Source organism: Belonocnema kinseyi, chromosome 7, assembly GCF_010883055.1.
Source record: "Belonocnema kinseyi isolate 2016_QV_RU_SX_M_011 chromosome 7, B_treatae_v1, whole genome shotgun sequence".
Classification (NCBI taxonomy): Eukaryota; Metazoa; Arthropoda; class Insecta; order Hymenoptera; family Cynipidae; genus Belonocnema; species Belonocnema kinseyi.
In genome coordinates, this window is record NC_046663.1 from 92,481,462 (window position 1) to 92,493,903 (window position 12,442).

The 12,442-nt window shown below is 30.9% G+C and overlaps 1 protein-coding gene across 1 annotated transcript in view; it reads left to right on the forward strand.

Moving 5' to 3' along the window:
- The window catches only part of LOC117177458, a 97,416-nt gene that overhangs the window by 73,234 nt on the left and 11,740 nt on the right, over positions 1–12,442 (forward strand). Inside the window, exons 4-10 of the mRNA XM_033368164.1 lie at positions 3,824–4,056; positions 4,142–4,353; positions 4,432–4,646; positions 4,944–5,147; positions 5,224–5,340; positions 5,417–5,698; positions 8,284–8,764. Coding sequence (XP_033224055.1) covers positions 3,824–4,056; positions 4,142–4,353; positions 4,432–4,646; positions 4,944–5,147; positions 5,224–5,340; positions 5,417–5,698; positions 8,284–8,764 — 1,744 coding nt within the window. The remainder of the gene's footprint in view (positions 1–3,823; positions 4,057–4,141; positions 4,354–4,431; positions 4,647–4,943; positions 5,148–5,223; positions 5,341–5,416; positions 5,699–8,283; positions 8,765–12,442) is intronic.

Here is a 12,442-nt window from a genome sequence, read left to right on the forward strand (position 1 = left end):
AAACATCGAGTCATCTTGGCGGTGGATGCGACGATTTCTCTCACGAGGAGGAGTGCGTAAGAGCAACATTGCAGAGCATCTCTGCGAATTTTTGTGGCGGCGGCGAGTAAAGAAAATAGTTGTTGATCCGTTTAAAGAATTAATTACTAACATAAAAGCATATTACCCTGGCCACTAAATATACTCAGCAGACAATTATAAAAAAACTTATAAGGAGTATACAATCAAGACAATAAATAGAATATACTCAGAATTTCTAATTAAAATAAATTAAAATATATTTAAAAATCATAAAAGTAAAAAAACAATTAAAAAATACAAAAAAGTGCTTTTCAAAATACTCCAACCTTCCCGTGGTGTAAAGCGTGAGTAGGTACCCAACCGAAACCAATGGAGAATGCTAATTGTTTTTTTTTTTTTCATAAAAATCGAGATATCACTAATTTTCTTGGAAACTATCACTCGTAGAAAAAAATATGTTACACAAAAAATATGTATTTTTGTACGATCTACAACTTTTATTGGAAACATTTTGCGAGATTTTGTATATTGGCTGAGATAAACGCAAAAAAACATATTTTTATGGTTTTTTCGCAATTTCACCATAAAAATCGCCGAGTCACCAATTTTCACTATCATTTTCGTAATCAGCGCGTCAAAATACACAAGTAAACGTAGTGTGAAGGTAATCGTCACGTTCACCTATTCGGAACTGCACCCCTTTAATTAAGAAAATGATTCCTCAAATATTTCAGACTATGTATCATTTTTTCACCTGGGTAACATTTCTATTCAAATCGCAGTTTACAGGAAAAAGATGAAAAAAATTAAGTACCAAAAACGTTCAGAAACTTTCTGCTGATAAAGAATTTTTCGATACAAAAGTACTGGAAACCCACTTCATTCGTAGAGTTTAGTAGCCCCTGGTGGAAACCCTTATAGTTTCGGTCATATGTCCGTCCGTCGTACTTCTTTCCCCTGTCAATTTAACCAATTGAAATAAATTTGATGAACAAATACAATTTTCAACAAACTTCAACGGGTAGATGTCTTTTTTAAAGGAATTAATTTTAAATTACTTGCGAAAATCTTTCCTGTTTGATACCTCATCAACCAATAATAAATGTTTGTTTGATAAACAGATTCACAACTTGACTACAGATAAATACAATGAAACGCTTTATAGCCCTCCCTTCTATAACCCTTCCGGGAATTGACACCGCGCCGCAGGTAGGTGTAACAGGAGCTGCGCGGGGTCTGTGGTTGTCACTCAGGCGAGCACTCAGGCGTGAACCAACAAAAGCGGAGCGGGCTATAATGAGTTAGTTCTCACCCATCGGTAGCTCCAAAATCGGCGCTAAGAAGAATTTCACTGTAAATGGAAGCTGTTTTTTGTTACGAAATCGAGTGTCAGTTACTCAAAAAGGACTTTATTTATTGGAATGTTTTGTGGGGCAACAACATTTGTTCTTTATTTAACTACATTTTATAAAAAATAAAGATATTCTACAATTTCCAGCTACAAAATTTTGGTTTTCAATCGAATCAATTTGAATTGATTTTACAAAATCCTTGCATTATGATACTTCATTAATAAACAATAATTGTTTATTTTACAAAAAGTTTTATAAACAAATTCACAACTTAATTAGTTGTCAACAAGTTAATGTCTCCTTTTTCATAAAATTCATTGCCAATGAATCAGAAAGGACTTTATTTATTAAGATACTTTGTCAGGCGATAATAAAAAAGTAACATTTGAATTGTTTAAAGAAACAACTGTTAAATTTTCAAAAATGGCGAAATTGCACAATTTTTTTTTACTATTCTTGTCTACAAAAAAAATAATTGTCTCTTATTGGTAAAATAACATAAAAAGGTATATAGCTAAATTATTTAGAGTTAATTTCATCGTAAAAAAGAAATCTGCTGTTTGTTAATTCATGAAAATCTGTATTTGTATATGAAATTGATTTGATAAGATAACAAATTGTGTCACCTAATGAAGACCCCGAATAAATAGTCTCCTTTTTAAATCACTGGTAGACGATTTTGTAAAAAGAAACTGCATCCATTTGTTTAAAAGTAGTGATGTTTTGAATTCGTTTATAAAAAAGTTTATAGAAAGAAAATTAATTATTCTTTGTTAAAGCATAATAAGAGAAGAATTTTTCCAAATTATTTAGAGTTAATTATGTTGAAAACCCGAAACCTGCTGGTTGATAAGTTACGAAAACCGGTACTTGTTTATAACATTTGTTTAAATAAATAACAAATATTGTTGCCTGCCAAAGTATTCTAATGATAAGGTCCTTTCTGAGTTATTGACATCCGATTTCTTAATAAAAATCAACATTCATTTGTTGACAAGTTGTCAAATTGTGATTTTGTTCATAAAACAAACAATTATTATTGTTTTGTAAAGTATCATCAGAAAATGATTGTCTCAGGTAATTTCAAATTGATTTCGTTAAAAAAATGAAATTTTTCATTTGAAAATTGACAAAAATTTGTATTTGTTTAGCAAATTTAATTAGACGATTAACTGCTTTATCAGATATAAAAAATTGAACACATTATTATTTGTCGAGAAATTTTTAATCAATTTAGTTAAATGACCGAAGTCTTTGAAGCGCGAAATGGCTTAGATATTCATTTGTTTATTAAATTTGTTTGGAAGATTAACAATTACTTTAGACTTTTAAAAAATGGTAAATAAGCATTAGATTTACATACATCCTGAACAAAAAATTGAAAAATAAAGTCATCAAGTATTTTTATTCCTATCCTGTTAAGATTCGTAACAATGTTCAAGGAAAGCTAGTACTTTAGTACTGTCAAATGGGGCAATTGTAGGCATGTGGGGCAAATTCAGACGTTCTTAAATTAATGGTTTAAATTGCTCAAGGTAGTTTTAACCAGGATCTGGAATTACGTTAAGCCTGAAATGTTTCGAGATTTTGGTTAAACCAACCTTAAATAATTCAAACTACTAATCGGAGAATATTTGAATTTACCCCAAATGTCCGAAACAACTCTGTTTGACGGCACTACTATGGAAGTATTATTAGCAGTGTAATATTAATTTAGTACTAATTTATTGTCTCATCCCCGGAACTTTAGTGGAACTTCATTTGGAATTCTAATCTGATCTCAATGGGACTTCATATCAAAATTTTATAATACTCAACAAAATCACTGTTAAACAACTTCAACGATACATGCAGCGAATAAAACATAGATCGAGAATCAGTTAGCAAATTCATGATTATATAGTATCATCGAAAATAAAATGTATCTGAGATATTCGTGTTGGAAAATTAGCCCTTAGAACCATAGGTATCCTCTAAAGTTTTGTATAATTTCTCCTTTCCTCTTAAGCCTGAAGAATAGGAATAAGTACTAGGTAAATACTGAGATTATGGAAACAAAATGAGGTGAAGACCATAATTGAAAAGCATGGGTGCGCGCAATGCCGGCGGTTACTTCGGCAGTTACAGCTGAAATGCTTAGTGGGTCAGGAGATGTAGTACTTGGGCAATGGCTTGTCCAAGATGATACTATCTTCCCAGATACTACAAACTTATTCCTGTACACTCGACAGTGTATACACAGGTCTCACTCGTGTTTAAGTATGATACACGCGTCTCATGTGTAACTAAATTACAAGTGAAAGCTGTTGGAAGTTGCACTCAGTGCATATATCCGTTCGTTTCGAAACCATTGATACAGCGCTGGCAAGAGCAAAAGTTAGATCTTGTAAAGACTTTAAAGTTTGAGCAAAATTATTTCTTTACATTTCTGATGATGATGTCATTTTTAGGGGACGGTGTTCCTGGTACCATCGTCGTCAGAGTCGGAAACAATCGCCCGGATCTGGGAACTAACCCTATTTGCAATCGTTACACGGGGCCTTTGGAAGGAGGACAACCTCTGTTTTTGCCATGTAATCCACCTATGCCTGGGGCTTTCGTGTCTGTGCATCTTGAATCTGCTTCACAGAATCCAATTCCCGTCCAACTTTCGCTTTGCGAAGCTTTTGTTTATACTGATCAGGTGAGAAAGAATTTAGTATGCAATTCTTAAGCTACTGCATTAATACCATTCTGATTTATTCAACTTTTTATGATTTTATTTTCAGGCACTTCCGATAGAAAGGTGTCCACAATTCAGAGATCAGCCACCAGGATCAACAGCAACTTATAATGGAAAATGCTACGTTTTCTACAACCGACAGCCATTAAACTTTAGAGATGCTCTTGGTTTTTGTAGATCTAGGGGTGGATCTCTCGTAGATGAAAGTAATCCTGCTCTTCAAGGATTCATATCTTGGGAACTTTGGAGGCGTCATAGGTTCGTAGCTTCATTTTTAATCACTATTTTTTAGTAAAGAGCGTTTATTAAATTTAAAAACTTGTTAATATTTTCTAGGAGCGACACCTCAAGTCAGTACTGGATGGGTGCAGTCAGAGATGAAAAAGACAGAACAGTCTGGAGATGGGCTGGAAGTGGGGAAGAAATTTCCGTATCGTTCTGGAGTTTGCCTCAGGGCAGCGAACAAGATTGTGCTCGCTATGACGGAAGTCGTGGGTGGCTTTGGTCAGACACTCCATGTAACGCAAGACTTAATTTCATCTGCCAACATCGTAAGTAGCATAGCCGTATTTTTTCAATTAAAAATTTCAACATTTTGTTCTAGAATTTATGATTGCAGAACATTACATAAGAAAGATTCAATAACTATAAAATAAGGCTATTTCAATTATGCTATAAAGAGCGCAAGGTGTGTTCCCTCTCAAAAATTCCGCCTCAGTTTACATAAAGAAGGCGCAATCAGAGATAACCCATGTTTCCGTTACATTTTACAGCAGCATGCGTGAGAAACGACTTAACATTTCTCTTAGTTTGATCAATTTTATCAATTTACTCAATCTTGTTTTCAGAGCCAAGAGCTTGCGGAAGACCTGAACAACCAGCAAATTCCACCATGTCAGTTACAAATCCATCAGCGAAAAGTGCTGTCAATACCTATGAAGTTGGCGCATCTGTAGAATATACTTGCAACCCTGGAAGCCTTCTGATTGGACCTACGACACGTACTTGTCTTGACACTGGATTTTATAACGAGTTTCCTCCAGTTTGTAAAAGTGAGTTTAATAATCTAAAATTTTTCCTGCAATTAGAAGAGTATCTTCGAGCAAATCATCATTTCATTTTTTGCAGATATTGAATGCGGATATCCTGCTAGTATATTGAACGGAGAGTATTCCTTGATCAACAACACTGTCAGCTATTTGAGTCAAGTCCTCTATACATGTGAAGAGGGTTACGAGATGACCGGTACTTGATCAGTTTAAAATAATAATGGTATCAGCTTTTCATTCAAAAAATATTGTATTAATTATTATTTTTGTAGGCCGTGCACGACTGACTTGTGACATTGATGAAAGATGGAATGGACCACCACCTCACTGCGAACCAGTTCGTTGCGAATCACCACCTGTTGTAGCACACAGCAATATTCAAATGGATGACGGTACAAGTGAAAAATCTTCAAGCTCAGGAAGCAATAATCGAAGCGTAATAGTTGGTACCATCGTCTTATACACTTGTGAAAAAGGATATCTACTGACAGGACATCGACAAATTCTCTGCTTACCTACTGGATCTTACGACCATGCTCCACCTTCTTGCACTGGTAACGAAATTTTAATCATTTTGATAAGACATCTAGTTTTTTAAAACGAAACAAGATGGTAAAGGGTGTCTACTCACCTGGAAACTTTGAAAAACCTGAAAATCTCATGGATTTTATTTAATGTCACGGAATTTTTTCGAGAATATGTTTACATTTTTTAATTTCTAATATAAAATTAAATAACAATATTTCTTATTTTGTCAAAATAGCCTTATATAACTGGATTTAACTATTCTGTTGAAAATTTATTTTTCTGGGTCGAAAATTCATCTATTTTGGTAGAAATTGATTAATTTGCTTGAAAATTAAACTTTTATCTTGAAAATTGATATTTTCTGGTCGAGAATTGAACTGTTCTGAAGAAAATTCGTCCTTTGGATATGAAAATACAACAATTTAGTTGGGAAGTGAACTATTTCTGTATGAAATTTAACTATTTGGTTGAAAATGAACTTTTTTGTAGAAAACTCAAATTTTTTGTTTGAAAATTCAACAATTCGATTTACATTTTTTTTTATTTCTTGCCTGAAGGCCCTGTATAGGTAGAAAATGAACCTTTTTTGTTGAAAGTTTGTATTTAATTTGAAAATTTATCTGCTCTCATAGAAATTTAATCTTTTTTCAGTTAGAAACGCATCGGTTTGGTTAAAAATTAATCTGTTCTGGTTGGAGATTTATGGGGTAACACCATTCGTATCTCTTTCTATAAAAGTTTAATTTTTTAACTGAAAACTTAATTATTCTATTTTTTCGTCAACAATTAATATTTTTAAATGAAAATTCAACTATTTTCTTGAAAAATCGTGTACTTTGTAAAAAATTTAATGTTTTGCTTAAAAAATCAACAGTTTGATTGACATTTCTGCAATTTTTTCTATTAAAAATTAAAATATTTTTGGGTTGAAATATCATTTTATACATTTGTCGTTGAGAATTCATCTTTTCTGTTAAAAAATTCAACCTCTTGGTTGAAAGTTGAACTACTTTATAAAAAATTAATTCTTTTTTGTTAAAATTGTATCATTTTAATAAAAAGTTGATCACTGTTTGAAAATTTAACTATTTTATTGAAAATTCTTCTTCTTTTTTTGGTAAAAAATTAATGTTTTTAACTGAAAAACTACGTATGTTCTATTTTTGGTTGAGAATTTATCTTCTTTAGAAGAAAATGCATGTATTTTGTTTAAAATTGAAAATATGTTTTATGTTGGCTGATAAATAATTTTTTTTAACAGAAAATTTAATTATTTAATTTTTGGTTCGAATTGTATCGTTTTAGTTAAAAATTCAAATGATTGGTTGAAAATTCATCCTGTTTGGTAGAAAATTAATCATCTCGGTTGGAAATTCATCTATTGCTTCAAAATTCAACAGTTTGGTAAACAAATTTTCTCCCTCTTGACTGAAAAATATTTCTTCATTGAAAATTCATATTTTTTGCTTAACTCCACTGCTTTATTTAAAATTAAGATATTTTTTTGTTGAAATATCAACTATTATTTTTTTGTGAATTAATCTTTTTGGGTTAAGATTCATCATTTTAATTGAAAATTCTTCTCTTTGGTTAAAAATTTATTTATTTTTTGAAAATTCGTTTTTTTGTAGGTTGAAAATCAAGTTTTTGTACTGAAAATTTAATAATTCTAGTTAAAATTGTAACTATTTTGTCGATAATTTGTTGGGGGGAGGGGGGAATTAATTTTTTAACTAAAAATTTAGCTATTCAATTGGCTTTTCAATTGGCTGAAAATGTATCGGCTTTAGTTGAAAATTTATGTATTGTGCTTAAAATTAAACTATTTCTGTTTAAGATGCATCATATTACTTGAAAATTGAACTATTTTGTTGAAAATTCTATTTTATGCTGCTTGATAACTAACTTTTTTACTGAAAATTTAACTGAATCTGAAGTATAGAAAAAAAAGTTCTTTTTATTATTATTTTTTATTCAAATTCGTGGATTTCTGGAACTAATTCAAGAAATGATTAACTATTTTATTAGTATTCTTTATTTCAAACCTTTCTAAATGAAACATATTAATTAAATAAAAATTACTTTTTCAAATGAAAAAACAGTTATTTAATTTTACATATTGATAATACTATTTTTAAACATTTAGATATTTAACCCTCAAAAGGTACACTGGTGCGAATTCGCACTCGAAGTTTTTTTATTCTGTTGGCATTTACGCAAACACTGCTGCTACGGTTTTTCCCTATATATGTTAAATATGTGTGATATATGGTAGCTGTTTATTATATTTTCAATATATTAAATATTTAATATTAAAATTGCAAATAAACCAATTCGCACCAGTGTACCTTTTACGTATGCTCCGTTAGAGTGAACAGTTTGAGGGTTAAAAAGACGGAAGAAAAAACATTGATAATAAACTCGTGAAATTGTATACATGGTTCGACTGGATTGTTTTAAAAAATTCGAAATACTGGAATGAATATTTGAACTATGAAAAATGAAACCTAAAACACAATTGGAATTTTAAGGTAAATTTTTCCCAGGTTTTGAGTAGACACCCTGTGATAACACCAAACAAGAGTCATTGCAACTGTCCTTATTTTTATAGATGATTCACAAAGCACTCCTGCACCAACTAGATCAACACACAGACCAGTAAGTACCAGAGGTAAAACACCCTTCTTCCCAACTAGATTCAGAACAACAACCACACCAACAACCAGTACTTCAAGTTTTGTGCCATCCCGAAGAGTCCCTCCCACCAATTCAGAGCTTCCAGCGACAGTCAGAGAAACAATACAGAGGAAATCTTCAATTGGTTTGCAAAAGCCAGCTTCTTCGCCAGGTCCGAACGATGGAAGCAGTGATCATCCTCAAGATAATGAAATTTCTGGAAGTGGAGTAGACAACAGGGAAGCAGCACTTGACTCTGGAGTTCCAGAGCCTAATGGTCCATTCCGAGTAAACAATGCTGATCAGCCCACCCATCAAGCGAAATTGCACCTGGGTGCTGTTATAGCTTTGGGTGTTTTTGGAGGATTCGTTTTCCTCGCAGCAGTCATTACGACAGTTGTGATCCTCATTCGCAGGTAAGATTTTCAATCAAGATTGTAAAAAGTTGTTCTTCGAGGAGTCTCTTGTTATTTGACTGTTTTCGTGATTCTGTAGGCTCTATCTCGTGTTAGCTGCTTTATTTTGTTTGACTAATGACTCTTTTCAACTTCTTTCACTCTTCTGTAACTAAAGAGTTCTGAAATTTAATTCTGTCTTCTAGAATGTGAACCCTGTTGATTGTTATTGATTTTTCTTCAAAGTAGGTTTTAAGAAAATAAACTCTGCCCTTTATTTAATGTTTGAAGGTTTTATTATTTTATTTTTCTCTTATATTCTTCTGCATATAATAATTATCCTATTTATATTGGATTCTAGTTTCAATTTGTATCAACAGGGACTCACTGATATTAATCTGTTTAATGAATTTCTCAGTCCTTACTCAAGGCGTTTCTCTTCCTAGTAATTATAGAAGCTTACAGATTTTATTAGATAGTAATGACATGCATAAAAATGACACGACAAACATACACTTTTCGGTGAACAACAGGATGTTTCACTTTTAATTCCATAGGGATTTTCGTTCAAAAAATATACATATTACAATTATGGTCCAATTGTTTCTTTTGTTTTTTTTTCTCAATCAAAGTACATGAACTGAACTTCGCGATTTCAAAAATTATTTTTTTATTCATTTATTTTATTCTGACTTATCATAAAAGTATGGTCAAAGTAAAATTTTTCACCAAATAATTTGTCACGCTTCAGCAATGGCTTTTATACATTATAAATCATTTTAAATCAATGCGCGGAGACTAAAAAAATATACAATTTGCTTATTCACTCAATCAATTTTAATGAAAAATACAATTAATAAATATGCAAGTATCGTCATTGTCATAGTGTCATAGTGTCATAGTTAGTTTTTTTTTAGATTTGGTTTAGATTTATTATAGATATTTAAAAAAAATGAGTTTTGCAAATACATATTCATAAAAATAAAAGTCATGATTTTTATAAACAATTTTCATAGAAGATAAAGAAATTTGTCAATTTTTTATGATTCATAGAGTTTTTTGTAGTACTTTGAACGAAATAACGTGTTGAACGTTATTATTAAATTATTGGTAATTTTCAACATTATTATCGTTTGATAAGAAAATGTTGATGAAATTATAATTGATATGGAAAAAAATTATTTGTAGTGCAAATTCCTAAACTTTGCATTTAATTTTTTCCTCTATCTATACCTAACAAGCATAGTTTCTTCGGGAGATTTAGGGAAACTCGAATTTGAAAGAAGATCAACTCTTAATATCTTGTAACAAAAATGGTTTATAACAATTAATAACTTTAGTTGTAGTGAAAAAAATTCGGCGCGAAAATGCAAAAAATTTTACATTAATTTTTTTTTTAATATCTGCATGACACAAAATTCGTTTATAACAATGATGTATTGCTTTTTTTTACAGAGTTTTATCTGTAAAATTGACTTTTACAATAATTGAATTCAATTTTCACGAAAAAAACAACAATTTCTTCACTGTTAGTTCCTATATTTCTCTATTTTTCATTGCAATTTTTTTTATAAAAATTAAGATGATTTATATATTATAACATATATAAGCCGTTTCTGAAGTGTGGAAAACTATTTTTTTTAATGTAATTTTTTTCCTACTTTGATTAAAAGTATAATAAATAAATGAATTAAAATGAAAAAATCTTGGAAAACAGTTCTCTTCCATATTAATGTATTTGCAGGTATCAAACCGAAAAATTTGAAAAAAGTTCAATGTGATTCATAAGGCACATACTCCAGAAAGGAAAAAAAATCGATCGAAAATTTATTCATTTCGAACAGATTTTGCAGAATATTTTTTCCATAAATAATTTATTTGTAAATAAACTTAATTAAACTATTAACAAACAACTTTTGTAAAAGTACTCCAGATATTAGGATGGTGACAATTTATTTTTTTGCTATCTCAACCCCCTATTTACTTAAATATGGTGTAAAAATAATTGTGCAGTTTTTTATCAATTAAAGAAAATGTTTACTCTGTCGTTAAAGGCATGTAACCAATTAAAAATTTCGATTTCGAAATTGAAATTTGAACATTTTAAATGGTGGATCAAAAATGGCTGACCGAAAATTCAAAGAGTGGTTTGATTTGCATAAAACTTGTAAATTGTATTTTTTCGAAACTAAAGTCCAAATTTACAAATTAACAATGTTGGATCCTAAATGGCGAACGGAAGAATTTACTATGATTTTAACACTTTGAATCCGAGTTTAGAGTCAATTATTCATTTTTTTGAGTCTAGCATATTGGACCCACCATTTTGAATTTTTATATTTTGGCTTCGGATTCATAATCAGCGATCCGAAAAAAACCTAAATACCGAGTTTAGAGAAAATCAGTCAATTTCTTTACTTTTATTCCGCCATATTGGATCTACCCTCACTGAGCTTGAAAATTTTCTAATTTGGACCTTAAGTTTCGTAATCAGCGATACAATTTTCGCCATTGATAGAATTCTACCCTTCAACTTTTTTAAACCACCCCTTAGAATGATATTTTGCTTCTTTTACAGTTCTTCACATATTTTTTCATAGGAAAAGTCGCAGGATGACTTCAAAAATATTCTTCAAATATTTCAGAGTTGAATTTTTGCAATAATCTGAATACAATTTGAGTACCAAGTTTGAGTCTTTAAACCACGCTTAATAATAAAAGTTAAAATGCCGTCTTTTTGCGGAAAGTGTGTAACTGTATCACTAAAAGATATAAGAAAATGAGTCAGGGTCGCCAAAATGATTTTTTAATTCTAGGATGTCTTATAGATTTATTTAAAAACATACGCATGTTGAGAGTGGCTTCTTAAAATAAAAAAGGAACAGAATAAAACTTTCCATCCCTTACAGAAAGTTGTGCCTTCTAAAAATATTACTCTAGTTTTTTTTAGATTTAATTAGTTTGTATTAGAGGATGTTATTTTTTAGTCAGTCCCAGACTCAGCTTATGACATCTTTGTAAAACAGTTACTCGCTTTGAAAAATGTAAGAAACTATTAAATATAAATGTAATATTTTTGAAGTCATTCTAGGATTTTTCATATGAGAAACTATGTGCTGTGAAATAAGCAAGATATCGTTCGAAGAAGTAGTTTTAAAAAACTCTTTTCAGCGTTTGAAGGACTTATACCAAGGAGTAAACTTTTTTTAAATTTATAAACAATTGCACAATTATTTTTGTAACATATGAAATAATATCGAAGCCTGAGACAACAACAAAAATGTTATATTTTTTTGGATCATCTCATTCGATCTGGCGGCTTTTCTCGAAATTTTAAGACAGTCACCTACTAGACCTCTCAGTGCGTACAGAAGTATTAGTGTCTGTTGAATTAATGATTAAAAAACAAAAAGAAAAACTAATTGGACCAAAACTTTTGACTTGAAATTCTTGAATATTGTTCTCCGGAAATTTGAAGCATTACACAAAAGTGAATCACCCTAGTGGAAAATTATCATTCAATCGGCTTAATGACGTCGATTATATTTAATTAATGACTAATGAAAATGAAAAATAATTGAGAATAATTAACTGAAACTGAACGTTTCGTTTTCGTTGTGACGATTAGTGGTGGCGGCAGCGTCGGAGGAAGGCGCCGCAGGGGGCTCGGTGGGGTTGGTGCGTTGGGGGGCGGCGGGG